Genomic DNA, 25,098 nt, shown 5'->3' with positions numbered 1-25,098 from the left:
CGCACCCCGGCACCTGCTCAGCACTGTGGGTACAGCGCTGACCCCCTCGGGAGCAGGGACCTTGCACGGTGGCGGCAGCCCCAGCCACGGCTGAGCTCGCCGGCAGTCGCCCTTCGCTTTTCTCCACCATCCCCCTCAACGCGGAGCCGGGCCCGCAGCTGGACACGGAGCCAGGCTGAACCACCTACAGCACGGAGCAAGTTTCCTGCATCCTCAAGTCCCCTTCCCAAAACCAGCCCAGGGCACAAGAACAACTGTGGGAGTGCTGCCAGGAGGGGGAAAGGCGGCTCCATCCCAGCCGCTGTCTTTTGCTGCCTTATCCTGTATCCATCCTCCGCCTTCTCCATAAAACCCGTCAGATCCCAACGCCGGTATTGATGGTGTTGCTGGCGCACACCGCCCCGGCCTCCTCCCCAGGGCATCGGGGCTGCGCTCACCGCGCGCCTGGGCTCGCTCCTGCAGCCTCGCCAGCAGCCATCAATCTCCATCAAGCCTGAAGGCACCTATTAATCACGTTAGAGAGAGGCCCTAATTTAAACCTTCTGCCTGCTGCCACACGCTGCCTGCTCGTCTCCCTCTGCCAGCCCGTTTCATCGCGGCATCCTCCCGGAGAAGCTGGCGGCTCATGGCTTGGACGGCTGGACTCTTGGCTGGGTAAAAAACCAGCTGGTGGCCGAGCCCAGAGAGTTGGGGTGATCGGAGCTAAATCCAGCTGGCGGCCGGTCACAGCGGGGCTCCCCAGGGCTCAGTGCTGGGGCCAGCCTTGTTTAATGTCTTTATCCATGGTCTGGGTGAGGGGATCGAGTGCGCCCTCGGTGAGTTTGCAGGTGACACCAAGCTGGGCGGGAGTGTCGATCTGCTGGAGGGCAGGAAGGCTCTGCAGAGGGACCCGGGCAGGCTGGATCGATGGGCTGAGGCTGATTGGATATTAGGGAAAATATCTTTACTGCAAGAGAGGTCAGGCATTGGAACAGGCTGCCCAGAGAGGTGGGGGAGTCGCCACCCCTGGAGGACACCACGGACGAGTGGCAGCACCAGGAAGGTGCTGACAAGAGGTGACCCCAAAAGCAGAGTCATGCCAAGCCACGGGCATCCCCGGAGGGACCCTCACCCCAGGTTAACAGGATCCCAAAGGAGGAAAGGAAAGGTTTCCATCCTCTCTGGATGCACCAGCAGCTGTTTGAGCTGGGAGCTCCTTGACCAGAGCAGAAGTTGGTGGCAGGCTGGATCTCACCCAAAACCCTCCAGGTCTCCCTCCAGGAACCCACCACCTGCAAGAGGCACCCGAGGCTGCCACGGTGGGTCCGGTCCCGGAGCGGAGCGGGGCTTACGGTGCCGCACGACGCAGGTGGCTCTTGGGATGCAGGCAGCACCGCGGGGCGGCTTTCAGCAGCAGAGAGGCTTACCCACCGCGGCGCTCAGAGCACGGCACAGCCCGTCCCAGGTGCGCACAGGACAAGCACGGTGACATAACCAGTCACCTTGGGGCTCCTCTCGCCTGATGGAGCAGCAGATGAAGCGGGACACAGCATTTTCTGCAGGAATTTCCATCGCTGCAGTTAGCGCCTTCCACCCAGCACGTGCTGCTCTGCACCTGCAGCGGGTCCCCGGCGGTCCCCAGCCTTGTTCCTCCATCTTCTGCACCCCAGAGGGATGCAGCCGGGGCACATGCTGACACGAGGAGTACACAGCAGCTCAGCAGCCAACGCCGCAGCATCCCTGGGGCAAACGGCGTGTGCAACACCGGCAACTCCCGCCTGCACCGGGAAACTCTCCCCACTCCCTCTTTGGGCTCACAACCAAGCCCAGGCACAGCCAAGACCAAGGCCGCCGTACTTCTAATTGCTTGGCGAGAGCAGAGCCCGTATCTCCAGTTCCCCCCATGCTCAGTGCCTCTAACTCCTCAAAATCAGGTACAGAAAGCACATTTTGTTTGTGGCCCTAATTCTCTGAAGGCTCCGCACCGGGGCTTTGCTCGTCACCCACAAGAACGTGGTTTTACAGAGGAAGAAAACCCGCCGTGCCCGCTGGCTCCTCTGCCGGGGTGGCCACGCTGGCCGCAGCCGCTCCAGGCGGAGGATGCTCCGTGCCCCCGCAACCCTCCTTTGCACGGCTGCTTGCAATCGCATTAGCTGCGGGCTTAAATTAATAAAGTTGTTTGTCTTGTCAGCATGTGCTACGCGTTGAACAAGCACCCCCTCGGGAGCCGCGGTCCCGCGGCACAGCCACAAGCCGGATCCTGCCCAGGACGAGCCGGCTCTGCCGCTGGTGCTGCCCCACTACAGCATCCCCGCTGCCGTAAGCGACCCTCCTCATCCCCGGGGAGGAGCTCGATGTCTTCAGCATCACGCAGCCACAGCCCCCAGCTGGAAGACACCAATACAGGGACATGCTCCCCCCGCGGCACCCCGGAGCGGTTCGCCCTCGGTTCCTCGAGGGGCTGGTGCTCTCGTGGCAGGCGCTCGCTCCCCGCTCGCTCCGAGGCAGCGCTCACGCAGCCGTCAGCCTGGCCGGCGAAGGAGGGCCGGGCAACATCAGGGCCGGGGACAAGGGCAGCAGAAAGCTCATGGCACGCAGCCACGGTGAAGCCTTTGCTGCTCCTGTTCGCGGAGAAATAAAACAGCCCCAGCAGAAAAGCCACAGGACAAATGGAAACGGCGCGATCGATAACAATCATCATCTCTCTCCCGGCATGAAAATAAAAGGCGAAGCTGCAGACGTCGTTTCAGCACAAGATATCAGCAGATGGGCACCGGCGCGCAGGGCTCGGGGGTGACACGGGCGCTTTTGGGAAGGCAGAGGTGGTGCCCTGCGGGCTGGGGACACGCGCCCAGCGATGCCCCGGGGCTCCCGCGGCAGCATCCCCTTGCGATCTCCCAGACCTGAGCCTGGAGGGGCATCACCGGCGGGTGCCGCGGCCAAAGCGCGGCGGTGCCGGCCCTGCAGACGGATGCCACGCAGCCGTGCTCCCGACACCAGCCCCACAGAGCCCCCTCCTTCCCTGAATCCCCCCCAAATCACCGGTACCCTCGGAGGTAGCGCCGATCGCGGATGCTGAAATCAGCTAATGAAAGTTATTTATGAGGTGATTACCAAGTTGGCTGTGCCAGCGCGGAATTAAGATAATTTGTAATTATGTGCAACGCTTTTAGAATACAGCACGCTTATGTTTTTAGTCACTTGTTTTATTAAATTAAACGCTCGGGCTAATTACAGGCATCCTTCGGATATCTCCCTCTCAACTCTCGACCCGCGGGAGCCTGTCGCCAGCAGATAGCGCGTGCACTGCTCCAGCGTGTTTGCTCACGCAGGACCGTTCGGGGCTGTAATCAGCAACTATAAATTACCTCGTTAAAAAAGGGATTACCCTTTGTAAGGAAAGCCTCTGCTTAAACCCATCAAGATCCTTGGAAAAAGTAATTTCTGAGCAACTGAAGTTTTTGTTTCGCCGGCACTGGAGACTATTTCTGGCTGAGGAATATTTGGGGAGTAACTCCCAGATTCAGGCTTTGGTGCTGGAGCGAGAGCGTCTGAAGGGCCGTCTCACGGCTCTGCTGTAACCTCTGCCTGGCTACAAGCGTCTTCAGGTAGCGGCAGGGAAGGCAGCGCCCTTTCCTAGGAACGAATCGGGGAAACCACCCGAGCACGACGTTACCCGTCAGTGGGGAATTCATTAACCGGCGGCGCTTTGGCAACGCGCACAAAGAGCCCCCTCTCTGCGGTCGAGGAGGTAATGTCGCTGCTAATGAGGAAATTGAGATGTATTAAATTACTTGGTAATTTCAGAAGGTTGGTTCTTTTTTTCTTTAATTTTACAACACCGCAATGTTTGAATTCTATCTTAAATGACCCTGACTTTCCCGAGAGCACCAGAAAAGCAGCCCAGTGTGAGACGCTCTGAACGTCTCCCAGCCAAGACCACTGGGAAAGCTGATCTAGCCCATTACCGGCTGCACCGTTACGTGCTGGAGACGCACCAGCGGCATCAGCGGCCCTCGGGGAGCTGACAGCCCCGAGCACGGTCAAGGGCAGCCAGGAGCATCCCTCCCAGCGCACGCCGGACCAGCCCAGGTTTTCCCTGAAAGGGACAGTGAAACAGGAGACAAGGCGTTGGGTTTCAAAGCGTTCTTCCTTCCAACACCAGATTTAGTCCACCCACAGCTCGTGTGTCTTCCCCAGGTGTGCTTTTGTCCGAAAAAATGGAGAACTTACGCTCCCTGAGGGGACAGAAACCGCGCTCTGCCCAGCTGCTGCTCCAGGGACCGTGCGCCTCATCCGAGGCAGGGCAAATCCCGCACATGCCCCAAGCCATCCCCTCCTGCGGCACGGGGGGATCGATCCGTCCCCGGGTCCCTGGCCTGCGCAGCTCCCACGGTGGGACGTGGCGGCGGAGACCCCAGCACGCCCCACGCAGGATGGCAGCAGGGAACGGGGCTGGTCCGAGCATCGCCCCGCGCAGCCCCGGGGGCTCCGCCATGCCAGCCAAGGACCAGCCCCCCCGCCCAGCAGCATGCCCACACCATCCTGGGGGGCCATCGGGGCTGCTCCCCATCCAGGGAGCCCCCAGGAGACAGACCCCCGGGAACAGACCCCGGGGGGGGGTCCCCACCCTCAGCAACGCCAAAGTCAAGCCCTGCCATGACCCAGCCCCAAGCAGAGGGTGATGCTCGGAGCACGGGGCTGCAGGAGGGACCCGACGCGGGAGGAGACAAAATCACGGCACGGCACGGCTCCTGCCCCAAAGGGGGCCAGCCCTGCCCCTGCCCGCCCACAAACTGTCAGCAAGGCTCGATCAGGGCAGACGAGGCAACGTCCCCGTCCCCGCTGCCTGCTGGAGGAGGGCTCTGGGACAGCGCGCCCTGCCAGACCACACTGACTCCAGTGCTTCCCACACTGCTCTCCAAGCCAGAGGGAAACGAAGGAAGGGAGCTTGCGGTGCTGGAGGAGGATTCTCGCCAGCCTGACTCACGTCAGCCATCCCTGGGGATTTGCAGGGGAGGACGGCGGCAGCGGCACCCTGCGCCGCGTTGCCGGCCCTGGCAGCGGGGGTCTGAGCCAGCCGCGGGGTCCCCTCTGCAGGACAGAGCACGAGAGAACGCCTGCTGCAAAAATCACCTAAACACGGCACTTTTCCAGAAAGAGACCCACGCCTTGGTGCGCCGTAGAGCACCCCACTAACCCTGGGCACCCCCCGACACCGTGCTGGGCAGCAGAGCCCAGAGCAGCCTCGTGCAAAGCTGCCCCTCACCGGTGGGCTCTGCGAGACCAAGCCGGCTCCCTCCTCGCTGCAGCACCCATCCCTGCCACGAGTCGCAGTGGGGGACCCTGGGGGTCCCTTCTGTCACCCCTCTGTCCCCAAAGCGCTGACGGGAGGTGGCTGGCACAGGCACAGACCCCCAGCACCCATCCCACCCAGCCGCTCCCAAATGCATTAAGCCACCCAGAACCCCGGCAGAGCAGCAGCCCCGGCTCCGCAAACCTCTCCATCCACGTGTAATGGGACTTATTATTTTTGACCAAAAAGTAATTAATCTTCTAAAATCTCAGAGGAAAGTGATTCAATATGCTAACTGTCCCAACCAGTACGAGCGCCGGCAGCTGGCACAGCTAACTCTGCCGGAGGAGGGATTATTCCCTGCAGCCCTCGTGGGAAGGGGAGGGAGAGTGAAGGACGGACACCCCCAGCCTGGAAAACGCTTGCACCCCCCGACCGCTGATGCTGCAGACCCCACGTGGGGACGTCCCCACGCTGCATTTCCCCCGATGCCCCAGCCAAAGCCTGGGGCTACCCCGGAGCATCGAGCTTATTGCAGGCAGGGCTGAGGACTGAGCAGAGTTTGACAGATAACGGGCAAAACCCACGTCGGTTAAGAGATGGTGGTTTTGGGCTACCCCTGACTGAAGCCGGGCAGCCCTGCGGGGTCCCCGGTGCTGCCCATGTGTCCCCAAGCTCCCCGGAGCTCCCAGCCAAACCCGCCTCTCCTCCAGCTCCGCTGTCGTGGCAGCTCCCCAAGGCTCAGCGCTGGCATTTCACACCTTCCCCGGCATTTTGGGTGCAGCGGGTGTGATGCCGCACCAGCAGCCGGGGACAGAACAGCCGGCAGCGGGTATGGGAGGCTCAGCAGCTTGAAATCCAGCCGCACAGGCGTTGGGATGGGGCACCACTGCGGGCACCCACACCGTGGGGCATCAAGCAAGGGGTCATGCGGCTTTTAGGTCTCGAGCAGCATTTTGGCTGATCTGCTCACAAGGAGAGTGAAAACAGGGTCACTGGTCTCAGAATGGGGCTGATTCAGACCCAAAGCGTGGCCACGGGACTCTGCAAAGCCAGGAGATGCGTCTGCCTCCTTTCAGCACAGCCCTAAAACCGTCCCTGAGGGAACGGGGATGGGCTCTGCTCAGAGGGAAAGAGCCAGCAGCTGCTGGCAGGCTCCCCGTCTCGGGCGGTGGCAGCCATTTCAGGACTTAAGGAAAAACCTCCACCCTTTCGACACCGTTAACCCAAATTTCAGATGATAACTGCAAGCCACAAGGGACGAGTCCCGGGGCTCTCACTCGATGGACCTCACTGCCCTGGCTTCGGGGTCGCAGCCCCTTTCGGAGCATGGGAGGGGACACGCACGTATCCCCTTTTGACAGCATCCCTGGTCCTGGGGGATTTAATTTCTGCTGATCCTCCAGCCTGTGAAGCACAGCCCCACGATGCACCGGCAGCCCCGGGTGCCAGGCTGAGGGGTGTTTTAAGCCGTGGGAGCAGCTCAGAGCCCAGCTCAGAGCCACCCGCAGAAGCCAGCAGAAGATGAAGCTGTATTCGAGCGCACCGTGCCGAACCCGCACGTGACGGAGGGGAAGAATAGCAGCCAGCGAAAACTAGGACAGGGGAGGGAGGCAAAAAGCTTTTAAGGATGGAGCTGCCATCCCCTCCGCGGGGCCCGGGAGAGGGGACGTCTTGAGCTGTCACTGTCCCCAGCACCACCGCCACCCTGTCCTGCTCGCAGGCCATCCTGCGACCCCCTCGCCAGCCCCGGGGAAGCCGCCTGCTGCCTTAAGGGTCCGTGGCGCTGGCAGGGTCTGTCCTCAGACCCTACAGCAGAGGGTCGGGGTAGGAAAGTGCCCGAGGGGGTTGTCCTGCACCATCCCTCATCCTCTCTCGCTGTCCCGCGCCCAGGACCTTTAGCAGTGGGGGGAGGCTGCGGAGCCGAGGCACCGGGGCTGGTGCGGGCAGAGACGTCCGTCCCGCCCGGCTGCTGCCCTTCACCCGGCACACCGAGCGCAGCCCCGGCAGCCCCCGGCCCGGCAGACGGAGCCTCCATAAAATTTAGCAGGTTTATCCTTCCGTGGAGCCCGAGAGGCAGCAAATCGCGTGCGGTCCACGTCGCGTGTCCCCGCCAGCGCGCCCACGGGTGACACCCGGGCTACGCCGTGCCAAGGCAGCCCTGCACCCGGACGGGACGAGCCCTTCGCCGGCACCTGCGGATCCAGGGCAGCTCCTCCACGGGAAGCTTGTTTCCAAAGGGCTTTGCCCTTTGCACCGGGGATTTCAGGAGGCGCCAAGGCAGGAGCTGCTCACGTACGACGTGGCGGGGTGGTGACAACTACCCGAGCGCTCCTGCCGCAGCCGGGCGCCAGCAAAGCCTGCCCACACGGCAGTGTCCGGAGGCGAGAGCCAGCCTGGGGCTGCACCAAAAGGAGCTCGGTGCAGGGGCAAAGCTTTGTCCCCTCTGCTCTGTGGCGTGGGACCAGGAGTCTCCGTGGATGACCAGTGCCAGCAAGGGTCCACGAACATGTGCAGAAACATCCCCTCCCTGCAGCCCACCCGCAGGCAACGGAGCTGGGTGAGCTGCAGGTGCCAGCGAGGGACATGCACCATCCCTTGCGGCACATCTTCAAATGTCTAGCGGCTAAATAGAGATCTCCAGCAGCCGGTGCTAATGGTAGGGGGAATATTCATGATTACTCTGAGCCAGGAGAGCGTCGCGCAGCGCTGGGAGAGGTGCGTGGAGGGAGGTGTTAACACAGCTGAAATGCTCAAGTGATGCAAGGGGGGCTGGGGGAGGCACCGAGCTCCCCGCTCCAGCAATCCCCCTCCTCTGCGGAGAGGGATGCCTTTGTCATGCTCCCGGCTGGAGGTATAAAAGCCGAGCCCTGACCCGCAGGCAGCAGCGTGCTTTGCAGTAACCAGCTCTAAAGCAAGCTGAGTGCAGGAGGAGGAGCGAGGCGGTGGGACGAGGACATGAGCCTGGGTCGGCTCTCGGCAGGGGAGACTCCCCCTCCTGCCTCCAGCCCAACGCCGCAGCGGGTCCATGCGGTGACGGAGCTCCCGGTACCCCTCACCGCCCCAGGGAGCTGGGGTGGGGGTACCCCATCAGCCGGCCGGAGCAAGCCAGCAAAGGCGATGCCAGCTCCGTGGCAGTGCCCTTGAGCCAATGTGTGCCCCAGCCGAGCCCTCCAGCGTCCCCTCGGTCACCCTGAGGGATCCAAGGGGCGATCCCACTGGTCACAGGCCAGGATCCGGGGTGATGCCGGGTGCGGAGGCAGAGCCTCGCTGCAGCCGTGCCAAGCACCAAACTCACCCTCCGTGCAGGACGCGGCAGCACGGCAGGGGTGGCTTTGGCTGCCCCCAGATGGAGCAGACAGGCTCCTAAAGCCATACGCTGCTGGGAAAAAAAAATCAAGCCTGTGCCAAGGCAGGTTCATCACATACCTAAAATCACGGGCTTAAGTTTCCCGAGACACAAGGGTGCTGTTGCTAGGCAGGACGTTAATTGCACAGTTCAGCAATGTGGCAGAATTGCACAGCTCCTCTCTAATTTAGTGCAATTTAACCGTCAATAGAGGATTCGCAGTAGCTTCCTGATGAGATCAAAAGGTCAAAGCTTCATTCTCCCATCACTGTTTTCACCCTCACCCAGCAGACAAAGAAGCATTTGCCACAGCCTTCGCACGGCGTCAGACCCAGCCATCCCTAGAAGCCGGGCGGCCGCGCGCAGAGGACACCAGGTCAGCCCGTTTCTGCTTTAACGCTTCTGGACTGCAGGCACTGGAGATGATTAAGCCTCTTCTGAGCAGAGCAGCTCCCAGAGAGCACGATGCAAAGCCCGGCTGGAGTGTCGTCCTCCTAAATGCGAGCTGGCAGGTGCCTGGATCCTCCTCAAAGCATCAGTGTCAAAACACCAGGCACTTCTGCTGGGTCAGAAGAATTACAACACTTAAATGTAAGTTGTTTGGGAAGTATTTTAGCACAGCCGAATCTTTGGGGCTTATTACTTACACGGCATCAGTAAGACCAAGCACTTCAGCGCCGCTGAGATTCACAGAGCATATGGTCTGGAGCTGCATCTTCCTCCTGGCGACACGGGCCCTGGAGCCACGCAGCGCGAGTTAGCTATTGCCTGCGGTCACGGAGCCACTGCCTCGTAGAGAGGCTGCTCCGTAACTGCCTGCGAGCTCCTGCCCATCTCCCCAAACCAGCATCAGCCACGGCTCCAGGGCTGGCCGGCTGCCCGCAGCCCGCCACCGGCCCGGCCTCTGCTCCTCCACGCTGCTGCTTTACTGCTTGGGGTTTTTTTTCTTTTCTTTTTCGCTGTTAAGCTTTTCCTGTCTAAGCCACGAGCAATTTCCTGGGATGCGAGAAGCTGTAATCCATGCAGGAACCCAGCTGTGCAGGCTCACAAAGTAATCCAACCTGGATCAGGCCTCGTACCTGGCCCCGACAGATCCCCCGGGAGCCAGGCTCCGGCTCTGCCGTCGCGTATTTGCACGTTTGCTTTCAGCCGGGGCAGGAAAACCCTCCTGCGATAAAGCAGCGGTATTTTACCAGGAGTCTGGATCAGCCCAAAGCCTCCCAAAAGCCCTGAGCCCAGAATTTAGCACCCTGCGCTGCCGGGAGCTGTATCTCAGCAATCTGGAGTCCCGGATCAAATGCCAAACAATTGCTTTCCCACTGTGGAAAGACTTAGGGAGAAAGGAGAGAGGAACAGTGGGGAGAGATGCAAGATAATCATTTTTACACTAGAAAAAACACACTACCCAGAGGGCAGAAAACAGGTTGCAAGAACATGCTGACTTCATATGTCTTCTCCCTGGAAGCTATTGCAGCCCCTATTAAATATTGATCAGGGAACTCCAGTGCCCCCACTTTGTGCTCCCGCCTCTCCTCAGATGCACCTCTCCTCTGCCAATATTTAGAATGCATTAAGGCCATATGCCCGAGCACTTAGCGTTTTACGCCGCGCTGCTCCGCCGGCGCGGCAGGGCTCGCCGCGTGCCCCATCCACGCCGGCAATCAGTTCTGTTACACAATACATGGATGAGCTACGATGATCCTTGTAACTGTAATTTAGCGGAGATGAGACACTGATGGGTTCATGGGTTTGTTCCTCATTAATCTTTTATGCTTGTTGAGTGCGGCGCGCTTTTTGTAGTACAAACCCTGCTCAACAAATAGGGAAACAAGATCCTCCCTCCACGCGGACCCCGCTGCCCTCGCAGGCGATCTGCCTGCCGCCACGGGGCCGTACGGCATCCCTCACCAGGCAGGGCCTTGAATTCAACTAATTCAGCTCCGGCGCAGAGACCCTGGCCAGCCGGGCACCCCCCGCAGGCTCTGAGCTGCTGCGGACAGGGACCGTCCTCATGGTGACAAGCTGGATGTCCCGGGGGAGCTTGGCTGAGCTGAGGGACCCCCAGGTTCCTCCAAGGCTGGTCGCCTTGAGCCACCCATTACTAGAAGGGTGAAGGTGCCAAGAACAGCCCAAAGCAAGGGGAGACGCCAGCAGACGGGCGACAAGCCAAGGGAACAAGGGATCCTCCTGGGGAAGGGATGGAAACCCCTGCCGAGTTTGGGAGCAGCCTGAATGCCTCCCTGGGATGGACAACAGGAGGTGAGTTTGGTACCAGAGACTTTAAAAACAACAGAGAGCGGACGTCCGATAGCATCAGCCCGGACACATCGCGGCTGCCCTAAAATCGCCCAGAAGGGAAAGTCGAGGGCGCACGTCCCGTGTCATCAGTGCCTCGGGGAGTCCCAGCGCAGCTCCCCTTCCCCGCGCTCCCATCTCAGCCCTCGGCTCTGGCTACCAGGGGGATTTCCAGGGAGCCCACCAACGAGCCTCCCGCCAGGCTGGCAGATCCAGGCGCTCCTCTTTCCTTCCCAGCCACCGAAACGCCTTCAGAGACCACGCTGACAGCCTGGGCAGGCTGCGGCAACGGACACATCGCTGCACCGGGGACACCGGTGTGAGCTGCCACCGCCGCGCCCAGGGGCTCACGGGCAAGGGGGGGAAGGAGGGAGGCACGAAATAACCTGCAGAAAGCTACTGGAGAAGCCCAGGGGGACCCCAAGCTGTGTCCAAGGGTTTTGGCAGCGATGGGGAGCCCCCGAGCAGGCAGAGCAGGGCAGGAGGAGATGGCCCTGCCGGCACAGCCCAGCTCCCAGGAGCTGCCTGCGAGGGGTGCGCGTTGGCAGGCATGTGGGAGCCGCAGAGGAAAAGCACCCCTGCACCCCAGCTCCGGTGCTGCCCCAGGAAAGCCGGAGCTTGGTGGCAGAGCTGCTACCAGGACCGAACCGGAGAGGGGCCGGAGGCGACAAGCCGGGGTAGCGAGCGGCTCCCCTGTTTTCGGCACTGAACAAGGCTGGGCTGCCGTGCCATCGGCATCATAACCACCGTTATTTGGGCCGTCACCCAAACAGCTCCGGAGGGGCTTTGGAAAGCAACCCGAGCGCTTTGCTCGCCGGCCAACGTGCCACCCCCAAGCAGCCTCTGCCGAACTCCCAAGCGGCCCGGCAGCGCGGCGCGGGTGCAGGCAGCCGCGCCGTGCCGCAACGCCGCCTCTCCTGGCAGGGGCCACGGTCCCCAGCCCGCGCTCCCCAGAGCCTGCCGAGCCGAGGATGCCAGAAGAGCCTCTGCAGGGACAGGAGGAACCGATCCGCATTCACAGCTAACGTTCAAACTTCTGCCAAGCCGAGCGCAGCCGCCCTCTCTCCAAAATCCGGCTTGATGCAGAAAAGCACCAGGCAGACACCTGCAAACCATCTGTCGAGCAGCCCTCGCCTCGCTGAGCGCGGCACCGACCGCGGGCGGCTCCCACCGAGAGGGGCCGAGCGGGACACGGCGCCCACAGGCGCCCGAGGCTCTGCCAGCGAGACCCGCGCGCCATCGGGTACCCCGAAGTGTCACAACATTGGAAGAAAAAGCTCATTTCCAGGGATAAAGCAGCTGCGATTGCTAAAAACAGGTGTGGCGGGATCCCTCCTGAACAGCTCGTTCCCCAGATCTCAAACAGGGTTTTAAATCCATCTCAAACAGCAAAAACCAGCAGCTTGGGAGGGGGGGGCGGGCTGCCCTTGACCCTGAGGTCCATCCCCTGCCCTTCCCAAGCCCCTGGCAGCTCCGGCAGCGCCGGCCAGGGCTGGGTGCAAGCTGGGCAAGTCATTCTTACAACGGGCTTCCATTTTCACGTAAATATCCCCGCAATCAGCGAGTATCAGAGAAAGGAGCAGAGAGAAAGTACTGCGCTTTGATGGGGTTTGGGTAAAATATGGCTCTTTCTAAAGTCTGCTTGGAGCGTGGCAGAGCGTCTGCGGGGCAGAATGATGAGGAGCGGGAGCAGCGGTGCTGCCGGGGGCCGCCGTCCATCACCCCCTCTCAAGCCACACGGCCGATGCTCTGCCTTCATCCAGGCACTCCTCCTCACCGCCGGCGGCGAGGCGGTGACGAAGGTCACCGGGGCACGCCGCTGGAAGACAGATCGGACGTGAGATTCAAGGCAGAGGAAAATCCTTGTCAGGACTTAAATATCGGCACCCCTGGGAGCCGGCGGTTTGCAGTCAAACACCACGTGAGGAGCCGAAGCCCCGCAGAGCCACCCGGCTGCCCCGGCACCAACCTTCCGGCATCATCGCTCTCTGCGGCAGGACACGTCGTGCCCGGCTGGACGGACAGAGGGACAGGGCCGCGTGCGTTTTGCCCAGCATCTCCATTGGACCAGACGGGAAGCGGGACCCTGCATCCCAGCTGAGCAGAGATGCTGAGACCGCCCGGTGGGTCAAGCCGGGGGCCGTGGGCTCATCCTCCCTGCAGGGCTGATCCCTGGCTGCGAGGGTCCCCACCGGCCGGGAACACGGACCCCTTGCAGGTGCCAGCTCCCGCTCTCCAGAGGCTGGTGGGCGAGGGGGCTGGCTAATCCCTCATCTGCTTTTGGAAACACATCAGAAAGCCAAGGAACCTGTGCACAAACCCGTTTGAAGAGGGGGGTAAAAAACATCCAAGCCCAAATCCATCTGTTTTTCCTTCTGAAGCCATTTCCAGCTTCCCTGTGTTTCACTGCTTTCTGTTTGCAGCAGCGCCTGCTCCTCTAACTTTGCCCGGTGCGGCAACAGCCTCGACGCTCGTGTCAGCTTCGCAATCAGCTGCCGCCGTGCCAAAGGCACTGCCAGCAGACGCGAGGCTTGCCATCGCTCCAGCAGCACGCTGGCGGCCGGCGCGCCCCGGACACAGCACCGGGGTCCTGCTCCTGCAGAGACCCACCACCCTGCAACGCCGGCCCGACGGGGCTGGAGGCACCCAAAGGTGCCCAAGAGCCCCCAGGACCCCACCGCAGGCACCAGTGCAGGGCGGGTGGACAGGCGTGAGCCAGTGCCCAGGATAAACAAGGAAAACCAGCCAGCCTTGGCTTTGTGTCCTCAGAAAATACAGCTGGAGGGTGCCCCAGGGCCGTCCAGACAATCCTTGAAGAAAGGATGTCTTTGACACCGCCAATGTCAGCCTTATCTCTGCTGCGCAGGCAGGAGCAGGGACCATCGAGACCCGGAGCAGCGGCACAGCCAGGAAAGGAGCTGGGACGTCTCTGCTCCCCGATTCCCCTTCCACCTCCTCCCTCCGGCTCCCAGGGCCGAGGAGGGGCCCCAGCGCTGCCAAAACCCCAAGCCCCCCGGCAGCGATCGCATCCCTCCCCACAGCCCCGCTCCGGCCGGGGGAGACACTGCCCCACTTTGAGACTTCAAAAAAAACCCAACCCACCACCAGCAGGATGGCTTTTTCCCTGTTTTTTTTTCTCTTTGAATCAGGGTCCATGTGTTTGACACCCCCACTCCGAGAGTATTACCAATTAAGATATCAATTTAGATAATTGCGGGATCGGAACAGATTTGTACTGCCGTTACATCAACAAGGCAAATACAGCTTGCTAGAGCACAGAACCGCTAACGAGATTCTGTAATTTAGCTGTCCGAGGGAGTGAATTTCTGATCAAAAAAGCAAAGCTGAAACCTCCCGAACGCTGGGAACGGTGGTGACACCGACACCCAGGAAAGCCCCGGCCCCCAAGCCAGAGCCACCGCTTGCTGCCCGCAGCAGGCAGCGCATGGGGCAGTGGATCCGGCGGGTCAGAGCCCCTCGCAGCCACCGCTCGTCGCCCCCCAGGGGTCTCCTCTTCCTCCCATCCCATGGAAACACACGCCAGCGGCGCTGCCAGACAGGGCTCTGCTCCCACGCTCACCGGTGTGCGGCTGCTCTGCCTCTGGTGGGACCCGACGCACCGTGACCTGCTCCAGCAGGGCCAGATCCGTCACTGAGACGGACGGAGAACAAACCCCACCACGGGGTACGAGGGGTGCGGGACGCCGGAGCGATGGGCAGCAGCTGCAGCGGTGGGGAAGGGCTTCCCTGTGCCCGGAGACGCCTCGCTCACCCCAAAGGTTGGAGCACCCCACGTTTCAAGCCCCACACATGGACCACAGTTGTGAAATGAGGTCCTGCTGCAAAACAGGCTTGTGCTTCAAGGCTGGGGCGGGTTAAACACGGCAGAAACCGGGCCTGGCTCCAGCCCGGCCAAGCAAGGACCGGACCATTTCACCGGAGCCGAGCACAGCACCGGCCGCGGTGAGCATGGTGGTAGAGCTCAGCCTCCGTCCCGGCGAGCCACGACGCCCACGGTGGTGGCAGGACACGGCCTGGGGAAGGACTGCCGGGAACGTTTGGCTTTTGAGGCTCCACAGCTAGAAGGAGCCATGCTGCATCCTGCTCCAGAGATGCTGCCCCCGAACCAAGGGGGTCGGCCCGCCGAGGGGCTCCAGCCGGCCCGGTGAGGGGCTCCGGCCAGCACCAGCACTGCACCTGCAGACCCAGCACCTGGGCAGCGTCAGGAGATGTATCTTCATCTGAATACGCTGTGTTCCTCGACAGAGACAAGCAATAGAGATATTAAATGCTATCAGCTCCTGCTCTCAGGATTCATTTCGCGCTGGGTGATGAAGGCGGGAGATGAAAGGCTGTAGGATTTTATTATGCTGAATTTTCAGTTTGTCATTTCCCATCTACTCGATCAGGTGCCTTGGGACCAATTTGCACTCAGCGGGATGGAGATGGATCTCCCCAGCAGAGCCGCGCTAACTATGTGCTACTTACTACGGTGGGTACACGTCTAGCCCCAACCGCAGGCAGAGCAGCTCACCTGAGCTGCCGAGCCCCAGCGCTCTGCCGCGGCGCTGCCAGAGCCACACGCAGCACCTCGCGGGTAAAGCCGTCCAGAACAGCCCCCAGCCCCAAACGACCCTAGATATATATATATATATGTGTGTGTGTGCGCATACCTCGAGCTCAGACTGCACCTTTGCAAGGGCACCTACGATCGGGGTCTCCCACACTGAGCCCCCCAGCGCAGAAGGCTCCAGATCGTAGGCACTGGAGCGGGGATTAACAGGGAGCAGCAGCATCCAAGGGTCCCCTGCGGGGCTGGGGGAGCTCGGGGGGCAGAGAGCATCCCCCTGCAAGCAGCAAAGCACCGAGTCAGGGATGGGCGAGAGGGGCACAGAGCTGAGCTAGGTGCCCAGTTTGTCTGGATGGGGCTTTTTTGGTTGGTCGTTGGGGTTTCTTTTTATTTTATTTTATTTTCAACTAATGATCTGGAATGGGGGGTTAACATTTCATTAATTGCCTTCACAGGTAATTAAGCAAATGCATAAGCAGAGCCGGAGATGAAAATGCAGAAGGACCTAAAGAAGGATAAAAGCCAAAGAGAAATAAAGGAGGTTTAACTGAGGCATCCACAAGCCAGGGTGGCCGAACTCGCTCCCGCACGGGGCGAAGGCACCCACAAGCAGCGCTGGGGAGACCACGAAGGGCAGGAGAGCTCACACCGGCGCCGGGGCCCAAAACCCTCCTGGTTTGGGGATGCCCAAATGGGTTATTTTCTGAATCTCATCACTACAGCCGTCACAGCCACGCAGGCTCCCCCCTAGCCCGGGGCAGGATGGGCTCTGGCGCACCGGCTGCCCCCCCAGCTCTCGTAGAAGGAAGGAGAGGAGGAAGATGGAAGCAGCTCCTGCTCTGCAGCGGTGCTGCATGGCCCGGCGTCGCGCTGGCCAGGCCACGCTCGTGAGGACAGCTAACTTCACATCACCAGAGGGTCTGGCAGCAGGACCTGGCACCTGCAAACCCTGGATGCAACGTAAAGGTGCAGATGTTTCCAAATACCAAGCCCACTCCATAGAGCGAGCTCCCGAAACGAGAAGCCCACCGCGGATTAGTGATGTGGCTGCAATCCTTCGGGGCGCCGGCGCATCTGCAGCGCGCTTGCGAGCGCGCCCCCCGACGCGGTAAACATGCTGAAGTGTGGGGAAACAGGAGGGGAAACACGGCGAGGGGCTGCGGCGAGGCCCCAGGCTCGGTGCGGGGAAGAGCCCGCGTTCAGGGCATCCCCCAGCAGCACCGCGCACGGCAGCGGGGCCGGCAGCGAGAAGGCAACCGCCCGCGCGCCGGGGCTGCAGTGCCAAAGCAAGCAAAGGATTTTGCCAGGGGAGCCGGCAGCGCGGCGGGGGGCAGCCGCCTTTCTGCAGTCTCCTTGGAGACTACGACCGCTCGGCAAAGAAACCACGCTCCTCCCGGCAGCGCCGCACAGTGCCGGCGGGGCACGAGGGAGCAGGTCCCCCCCGCCGGCACCGGTGGCCGCTTTGCAGCCGCCCCGTGCCCTCCCCGCCGTGCCAGCGTGCCGCTCAGCTCGCGGCAGCTCCCGTCCCCCCGGCGCTGACGCCAGAGAAACAGCGGGAGGAAGAGGCTAATCTGGGAAGTTATTCATAATTCAGTGTGTACAAAACAAGGCGGCATCCTAGGAGGGAGGAATTTCCGAATTACCGTTCCCACAGCAACCCCGGGCTCGGCCCCTGCGCGCACCGACAGCTCGGGGAGTCGTGGCACGCGGTGCTGTCGCCCGCCAGCGCGGCGAGGCCAGGCCAAGCCGGCACTCGGTGCATCGGTGCCGTACGGCAAAAAAGAAAAACAAACCAAAAACCAGCCCTGGAAAAGGCGGTTTTTGTGTAATCCTGGGTGAAGGCTGGCTTTCTGGTCCAGGCTGGAAAGCCCTCCTCTCGCTCGCAGGCGGGAGCGCTCCTCGCCATCTCGAGAGGCACTGGATGAGGAGGAGGTTTCCGCTAGGAGCAATGTGGGGGCTCGGCGGGTGTCTCAGCAGCTCTCGAGCGGATCAACCATTGTGGGGTGGGAAAAATAAAAGAAAGAAAAGCAGCAAGCAGATAAATCCCTGCCCTAAGGAGCTTTTGGATGGTTTCACATCAGCTGCTGCCAGGTGAAGCCGGGCAGTGCTGGCTCGTGTGCCCACGCCGCAGGTCGCAGCCCTGCCGGCAGGTACCGGCTGCCCCTGCTGCCACCCGCCCCACGCCGAGAGAGGGGCACGGGGATCAAACCGGCGCCCCGGCTCCTGGCCCAGCAGAGCCGCTTTGAGCAGAGGTGAAGGGGACTCGGCATGCGACCTGCAGCCGCGCGGCAGAGCTTATTTTCAGCACTTTCATGTCATTGCCGAGTGCAGGGCTCAAGGTCCATCACATGTCGGCTTGCAAGACGTTCAAACCAAGCACAGCAGAGACCAAACTGTGCACGAACAATGCGGCACTTTCCGAAGACTTCAGTCCCTGGGATTTCTCCATCAGATCCCGACACTGCAGGTCACCGCGAGCCAGACCCCAGCATCCCTTCAAGCCAGAGAACAGAAGCCCGCTCCTCCAAGAGGCGAGGAGGAAGGAGGGAAGCACTCCCCAACCCCAGACAGCCCCACTGCAGAGGGGAGGGATGCTCAGGGCAGCATGGCCGAGCACCTCGCTGAACAGCACAGCAGGGAGGAAAAGGAAAGCCAAAGGGTTTCACATCATCTCCAGCGGCCCCGCAGCCTCCTGCTTCTCCCCCCAGCGATGGGCAAACATCGGGCGCAGGGGAAGGGGAGAGCAGAGCTGCTGCTGCGCCGCGCAAGCAAAGGAACAGCCCCTGCCCCCAGCCTGCGGCTGGCAAAGGACCAGAGGACGCCGAGCAGCAGCTCCCCCGCCGCCTGTGTGCCCGGCCAACGAGGGGCACGAGTCCGCAGGGACGGGTCACCCATCCGCCAGCACGTGCCGGAGCAGCATCCCACCGCACACGCTCCACGCCCTGGGAACGGGGCTCTCCCACCTCCCCAGAGCACAGAGCCGCCATGGCACCCGCACTACCGAGGGGGAAACTGAGGCAGGCATCGGTCTCCCTGCAGCCATCAGAGTGCACGCCCAAACCCTCCCCGCAAAGCCTCCTGCAGCCCGCAAGATGGGGCTCCCCCAGGAAGAAAGAGGGGGTACTTGGCCAGAGGAGGCCAGGGCAGGTAGAAGAGGAGCCTCATAAGGAAGGGGCTCCATCCAGGGATGGTTACAGATGCCAGCGATTGCTGCCCGGGCTGCTGGGGAGCACAGCAGAGCACCCTCCCTGTCCCATGGTCACCTCCCCGCCACACGTCCCCACGGTCACCTGCGTGCTGTCCCCCTCCAGCCGGGGGGGTCGGATGCTGGAGAGGTGAATGGTTTTGTGGTCCCCAGAGTTCAGCTTCACCACGATGGCGTCTGCGTTCAGCACCTGCATCACCTGGGGAGGGAAAGAGGCCGAGATGAACACCATGCCCACCAAGCCCCAGGGCCAGGCACCACCACGACGCTGCCCAAGCTCTGGCACACACCCTAACCCACCCCGGCTCCGGCTCCCGGCACAGAGCGAGTGGCTCCAAGCCCATGCCAGGTGCCCAGTGGGGCACTGGAGCAAATGTGGCTTGCTGGCATATCCACGGTCCTGCTCACCAAGCCCAAGGAGCTCAGCGCTGGTCAGAGCCCTCCAAGGTCCCTGGACGGCAATGCCACCGCACATGAGTACATCACCGGCTGCCCGGCGTCCTGCACTAGGGCTCAGCCCCCCGGGTTTCACTCCAGAAACAAAACCAGAGAGGGGTCTGGACCACAGGCATCGATACCAGATGATGGACAAGCACGCAAAGAGGAGGGAGCGAGCGAAGCCTGCAGTGGAGTCTTCCACCCCACACAGCATGCCCTCGCTGGTGGCTCTCCACACACCCAGGGAGCAAATTAATTAGAAAAACTGGTGGCAAAGGCAGGCAGGGCTGTGCAGGCAGGCGGAGGACAGCAGGGCTCAGGGCACGCTGTTTTAATCTTCTCAGTTTTCATTAGATGCTGCTCTCCAGCCCAGATCGAGCGGCAGAGCCGGACAAGGCACCCAGGTATTCCCACTGGCAGGGCACAGACCTTCCCCTGCCTGCTCCCAGCACAAAACCAGTCCCCCCAGTCACACCAGGGCAAAAGGTCCCCATTGCTGCTCAACCATGAAGATCCTGGGAAGCACAGCCCTACACATCCCCGCAAGAGCCAAGCCAGAGCTCGGGGAAAGCGGAGGCAGGGGGGCACAGACTTGCTCCCCTTGCAGCACTTTTTGCCCCAGCAAGCACATCAGTCCCTCGAAACGTGCTTAGCCAAAGGGATAACAGGATTATAGGAATTAAAATTAAAGCAGACACTGAGGATTGTCGGGGATCCTCTCGGCACAGCAAACCCCCCCAGGGGACATCCCTACCCACAGACTTGGCCTCTCCCGGGACCCAGATCCTTTGTTTTTCATAGGCAGAACCGAGCCCAAAGCAGTTTGCATGCTAAATGGAGTAATCAAATCTCATGCTTCAGGGCATCCTCACCGCTGGAGGGGTCAGGACGGGACCCCAGCAGCACGGTGGGCATCCATCCCTTCCCTCTTGCAGAAGGCTTCAAAAAAGGCAAGATGCGAAGATAAGATACTGCAGCCAGGGGAGCTGCGGGTCGGACCCGGGGGCGAATCCCGCGCTACATTACGCATCCATCACGCGCACTCCGCGCTTCCATGTTGGAGCTGCAGGAGCTGCGGTCAGATCTCATTTGTTCTCTGGCAGGAGGCAGCAGCAGGGCAGGCTCCTGCCAGCCGGCAGCCACGAGCTCCTGGCACCCCGGCCTCTGGCACAGCCCGGCTTCGTGCAGGAGCCGACGACTGGCGCCAGGGACTCACCAAGCCCCCCCGGCCCTGAGCATCCCCTTTCCTGGCAGGAATTACCTTGCAGAGCCCTTCGCCAGACTGACCCGCCTGCAATGGGTCTCTGCAGGGCCATGGGATGCTGCAGGACATGGTCCTGGGGACGGGGCACCCGGGGGGCTGCAAGTCCCAGGCAGGACAGGGCAGGGCGGCAGCAGGAGCCAAGGGTGATTATCGGGTGCCCACCCCTCCTCGGGCACCCACTCCCCTCCTCCAGGCAGGAGCCGCAGCCCCAGCTCGGCAGCATCGCCCCACGCAGGGACGCAGCAGAAGGCGCTTTGCAGCCCCTTCCCCAGGACCCTGCGGGCAGGAGGTGGGCACGGCGACAGAGGGGACAGCGGCAGCAAAACCGGAGACAGCGCAGCCTCAGAGGCTGTGCCATTTTTCTTACTAACAATTTCTCAGCTTGCTGTGGGCAGCTTCCTTTATCCAATATTTATGGTGGCTTCACCTGCCTCAGAAAGGCACTTTGATAAACGGATTGAAAGGATTTTTTTTTTTTTACAAAATCTCTGCAGCTGCTTCTTGCAGAGCCTGCGTGCTCTGGTGCCGCTTCCCCAAAACCCCTCCGGGGACTCGGCCTTCGCCCCGGGCTCTGCCAGCTGGGGTGCGTGATGGGAGGGCTGCATGATGCCCTTGCGGGCAGATGGGCTCCAGCAACCCGCAGCCGAGCCCCGGCCAGGCTTGCCACCCTCACCCCATCACTGCTCCCCAGGGACAAGAAGGTCAGAGCGGTGCCTTGTCGGTATTTTTCACGCGATAACTTTTTCTCACTGAGGACGTTGATCCCAACGAGGTTTCCAATTTTCCACCCCAGGGCTTTGCTCGCCCCACGCGCCTGCCCCCGCCGCCCTTGCGCTCCCTGCCTGGTGGTAACGAGGGCAGCTCGTCAGATCTCCTGGGGGAGGGCTCAGGGACAGGCTGCTGCACGGGGAGCACCCCCGAAGGCAGCGACCTCCTGCACCCCGACCTTGCAAGGCAGGGACGGTGGCGCGTTGGGAGCTGGCGGCCAGCGCTGAGAGAGGGGTTGGTGCTGCCCACAAAAGAAAAACTGCTTTTTGAGGGGTTTTGGCAGGGTCTGACACTCAGCTCAGCAGAAGAGCAGCTCCTGGGCTGGTGCTGGCAGATCCCACTGAGATCTGAGATGACTTGGCCATGACAAAGGCTCCGAGCATTTTGCAAAAGGGGAAACAACAAAAAAAAAAATAAAAAGACATGGGCACAGCTCATCCACAACCGCCTCCTCCAGCCTGCAAAGCGCTGGAGCCGGTGCGTGGCAGCAGGCGACGCACAGCCCAGGCAGCGAGCCGGGATGCACCCCAAGCGAGCTGCTGCCCTCACCCGCTCCCCCCGGCCCCGAGGGGGTTGATCCTGCCCCACAGCAGGGAGACGGGACGACACAGCCTCGCACAGCCCTCCGAGCCCCACATACAAAGCTGTATTATAAACAGCTTTTGGCAGAGGATAGCTTTCAGCATAATGTATTCAGCTCTAAGCAGCGCTGTCCCAAATTCCTGGGTGCTCTAAGACAAGCTGACATAGGGAATTCAGGAGAAAGCCTCCAGCCTCTTCACATTTTTATTCCACCGCTTTTCTTCTTGCCACTCACAGGCATCAAATCCACAATCGAGGCCAAGCCTTAATTTCTCCCCAAACCAACACCTCCGCTCAAAGCACCGGCAGCTGACCACGACAGCAGCGGGATCCAAAATTAGCCGGAGCCGATTTGCTGCGGTTGCTCAACGGTGCAAAGACAGGTTGGGATCTTCCTCCTCCTCCTCCTCCTCCCCCCCTCCCGCCGCCCCCTGGCAGCTCCTACGTCAGCTCTGCCGCTGCAAACGAGCACCTCGGCGTTCTGCCGAGCACGGAGGCGGCTTCAGCGCTGGAGCAATCGCTGCCTGCCTGCTGCCTGCCTGCCTGCAGGTGCTCAGACCCCTCTGCAGGGCACTGGGAGGACGGATGGGGGCTCACAGGGCCCCTCGGGGAAGCCGGGCACGTGCCCAGCTCTGAGTTCAGCTCCGGCACTCCAAGGCGTGCGGGCATTTGTCCTGATTTTCCCTGTCACTTACTATTCCTGGCAAGGGAAAAAGACCAAAAATTGACACTGCAAAACCAACAGCGCCCGGGGGGGCTTCGGCTGACAGCTCCCTAAATGCTGATTTGCACGAGCCTGCATAAAAAGCAGGTTTTAACTGAAGGCAGAGAAATTCTGCGTCTCCTCCCCAGGAAGCAGGACAACACCATAGCGTTCACTGCGTTTGGGGGCTCTTACTGCAGAGCCAGGGCAGCCAAACCATGCCGGAGCGGACCCCGACTGCAACAAGCCAGGGGACTGAGCGCTCCCAGTCCTGGGGTGAGCCCAGCAGGGCGAGGGGCTGCGCCCAGATCCAGGGAGCCATCCTGCATGCTCTGCCCTGGAGCCCTAAGTGGGTTGCAGCCTCCACATCGGGGTCCCCTCCGCTCCACGGCACCCGGGTGGATTCCCACCGCTCCCAGGGGGACGGCTGCCCCACGGCAACGCGCAGCACAAGGGCTGGAGACGCCGCTGAGCCCCAAACCCACCACAGACCACCTTTGCTGCCTTGCCGGGGGGTGCTCAGGATGAGAGCCCTGCCTGCCGCAGCTCTCCGCCAGCATCCCAGCCCCGCACACGAGCTATTCAGCAAAATAACGGGCATCTTTGAAATGCCAGGAGCGTCCACCCACCCCCTCCACCAGACCTCCGCAAGCTGCTGAGCAAAGCATGACTAACAGCCCCCGTGCCGGCTCCTGGCGCGGTCTCCGGTGGCAGCCTCTGCCAGCAGCAGGATGGCGCTTCCCAGCACGCCAGCTCCTTCGCACGGCCATCCCCATGCCCGCAGGGGCATCTGCCCAGGTGTTATTTGTCACCGTAGCGGCAGCATCTTGGGTAGGGACCGAACACGGCCCTTCTCCCCGGGGATGTGTTCTCACCTCTGGCCTTCTCAGAGACCCTCTGGGCTTGGCATCTGGGCTGTGTTCATAAGCCACTCGACAAGGAAAAGCCCAGCAAACCCTCCACTGCCTGGGGGGTTTTGGGGGACCTCCGCTGCCGCTACTACCAGCCCCATCTGAGCGGACAAACAGGCAGTTGCAGAGAAGGGCATAATCTCAGAGTTAATGCAGGAGCCAGCACCTCCCCAGCCTCACCCCACAGGACAGGGGCTGCCACGCAGACCCCGCCGACAGCACCGCGCGGATGAGCTAATGAAGCCGGTTGCACCGCACGGCTGAGACCGGACTGGCTGTAAGAGCTCCTGGCTTTGCCCTGCCCGGCAGCACCAGAGCTCCCCCAGCCAGCGCCTGGGTCAGGCGTGCTCTGCCGCAAGCCCTGCCGCTGCCGCCCCGCTCTACCCCGCAGCCGGCAGCACCGGGGCAGCCAGGGAAGGAGCAGCCCCCCAGGAGCAGCCGGGCTCGCAGGCAGAGGTGCCCAGGCACAACCCCGGCTTTCTCCGCGGCAGGGATGGAGCAGCTGCAAGGATGCTCCAGGGCAGGACCCAACCCGGGCACGGGGTGAGCACAGGGGTTAAGCTGAATTTCCAAGAAATCCGGCTGCTGCACATTTCCCAGGGTGCCCACCAGAACCGGAGCCCCCGGCTGCCTGCGCCGGGCGAGCCGGCAGCACCATCTAGTGGGCTGCTCCCCCTGAGCTGTGCCCGGACCCCCGAGCCCTGCCGCAGCCCACCGCCACGCTCCCGGGCAAGATGCTCCTCCGCAGGGCCATCCGCCACCCAGGGCAGCGGCAGCACCAGGTCAGCCCCGCTCGCCTTCTGCATCACCTGGGCTCTCCAAACCGCGCCAGGGCAGCGCCGGGCATGGTTTCTGTGCAGCAGGAACGTGGGCACCGCTGCTGTGGGGCAGCCCTGGAGCTGCTCTCGCGTGCGTGGGGCTAACGCGGCCCCAGAGCTGGGCCAGAGCTGCAGGGAGGTGTCAGCCCCACGGCTCCACACCAGCAACCCCCGGGATGGGGACAGTGACACCACGCTGGAAACGCAGGCAGGAGAGGGAAAGAGAACTCTGCTGAGCCCAAGGAGCCCTCTGCAGGCAGGAGAGCGGCAGGCAGGGTCAGAGCATCTCTGGACTTGGCCAGCTGGGGGGAAGCTCCAGGGCATCCACCAGCCCTTCCCCACGCACCGTGGGCCCCTCCCCTGCCCTCCGCTTTGTTTCACCTCTTCCCACCCCAGGCCTGCCCGAGATTCCCAGCGTGTGCCTGGGCGCTCGTGCACTGTGGTCCGTGGTGAGGATGTAGAAGAGGGAAAACCCTCTGGGGTTTTGTCCAAGAGGTGAGCTAAGGGCAGCCAGGCACCCTGCCCTCCACCCCTGCACCCGCAGACCCTGCTTGCCCCTTCCTTTGCTCTGCCAACCACTCACCTTGGCTACGAACTGCTTGTCCTTCTGATCCAGGTTTGCCGTGGGGGCCACGTAGTCCCTCCAGATCCTCAGCTTGCGCTCCTTGGCAAACCTGGCGGGGGGGACACACGGTCAGGCGCGATGCCCAGGCAGGCATCCCCAGCAGGGACGGACCTGCCGCCAATTAAATCATCCAGCAAAACCCCGGCAGAGGCAGCGAGGCTGGCGCAGACTCGCAAGGAGAGATCGCATCTACGTCCCACCTGGGAGGGCACTGGGGGTACCCCACACGTGGATGGGGGGATGGGGCCGGAGTCAGCCCGGGCACCCCGTGGCTGCGGCTTGGAGCGCGCCCGCC

At 62.0% G+C, this 25,098-nt stretch overlaps 1 protein-coding gene across 1 annotated transcript in view; it reads right to left on the bottom strand.

Moving 5' to 3' along the window:
- The window catches only part of SND1 (staphylococcal nuclease and tudor domain containing 1), a 148,529-nt gene that overhangs the window by 108,210 nt on the left and 15,221 nt on the right, over window positions 1–25,098 (bottom strand). The window contains exons 9-10 of the mRNA XM_064441520.1: window positions 24,762–24,852; window positions 18,780–18,893 (exon numbers count right to left, since the gene is read on the bottom strand). Of these exons, the coding sequence (XP_064297590.1) occupies window positions 18,780–18,893; window positions 24,762–24,852 (205 nt within the window). The remainder of the gene's footprint in view (window positions 1–18,779; window positions 18,894–24,761; window positions 24,853–25,098) is intronic.

This window comes from Phalacrocorax carbo, chromosome 1, assembly GCF_963921805.1.
Source record: "Phalacrocorax carbo chromosome 1, bPhaCar2.1, whole genome shotgun sequence".
NCBI lineage: Eukaryota > Metazoa > Chordata > Aves > Suliformes > Phalacrocoracidae > Phalacrocorax > Phalacrocorax carbo.
The sequence above is the reverse complement of the archived record's forward strand: the minus strand, read 5'-3'. Positions and strand labels throughout refer to the sequence as shown.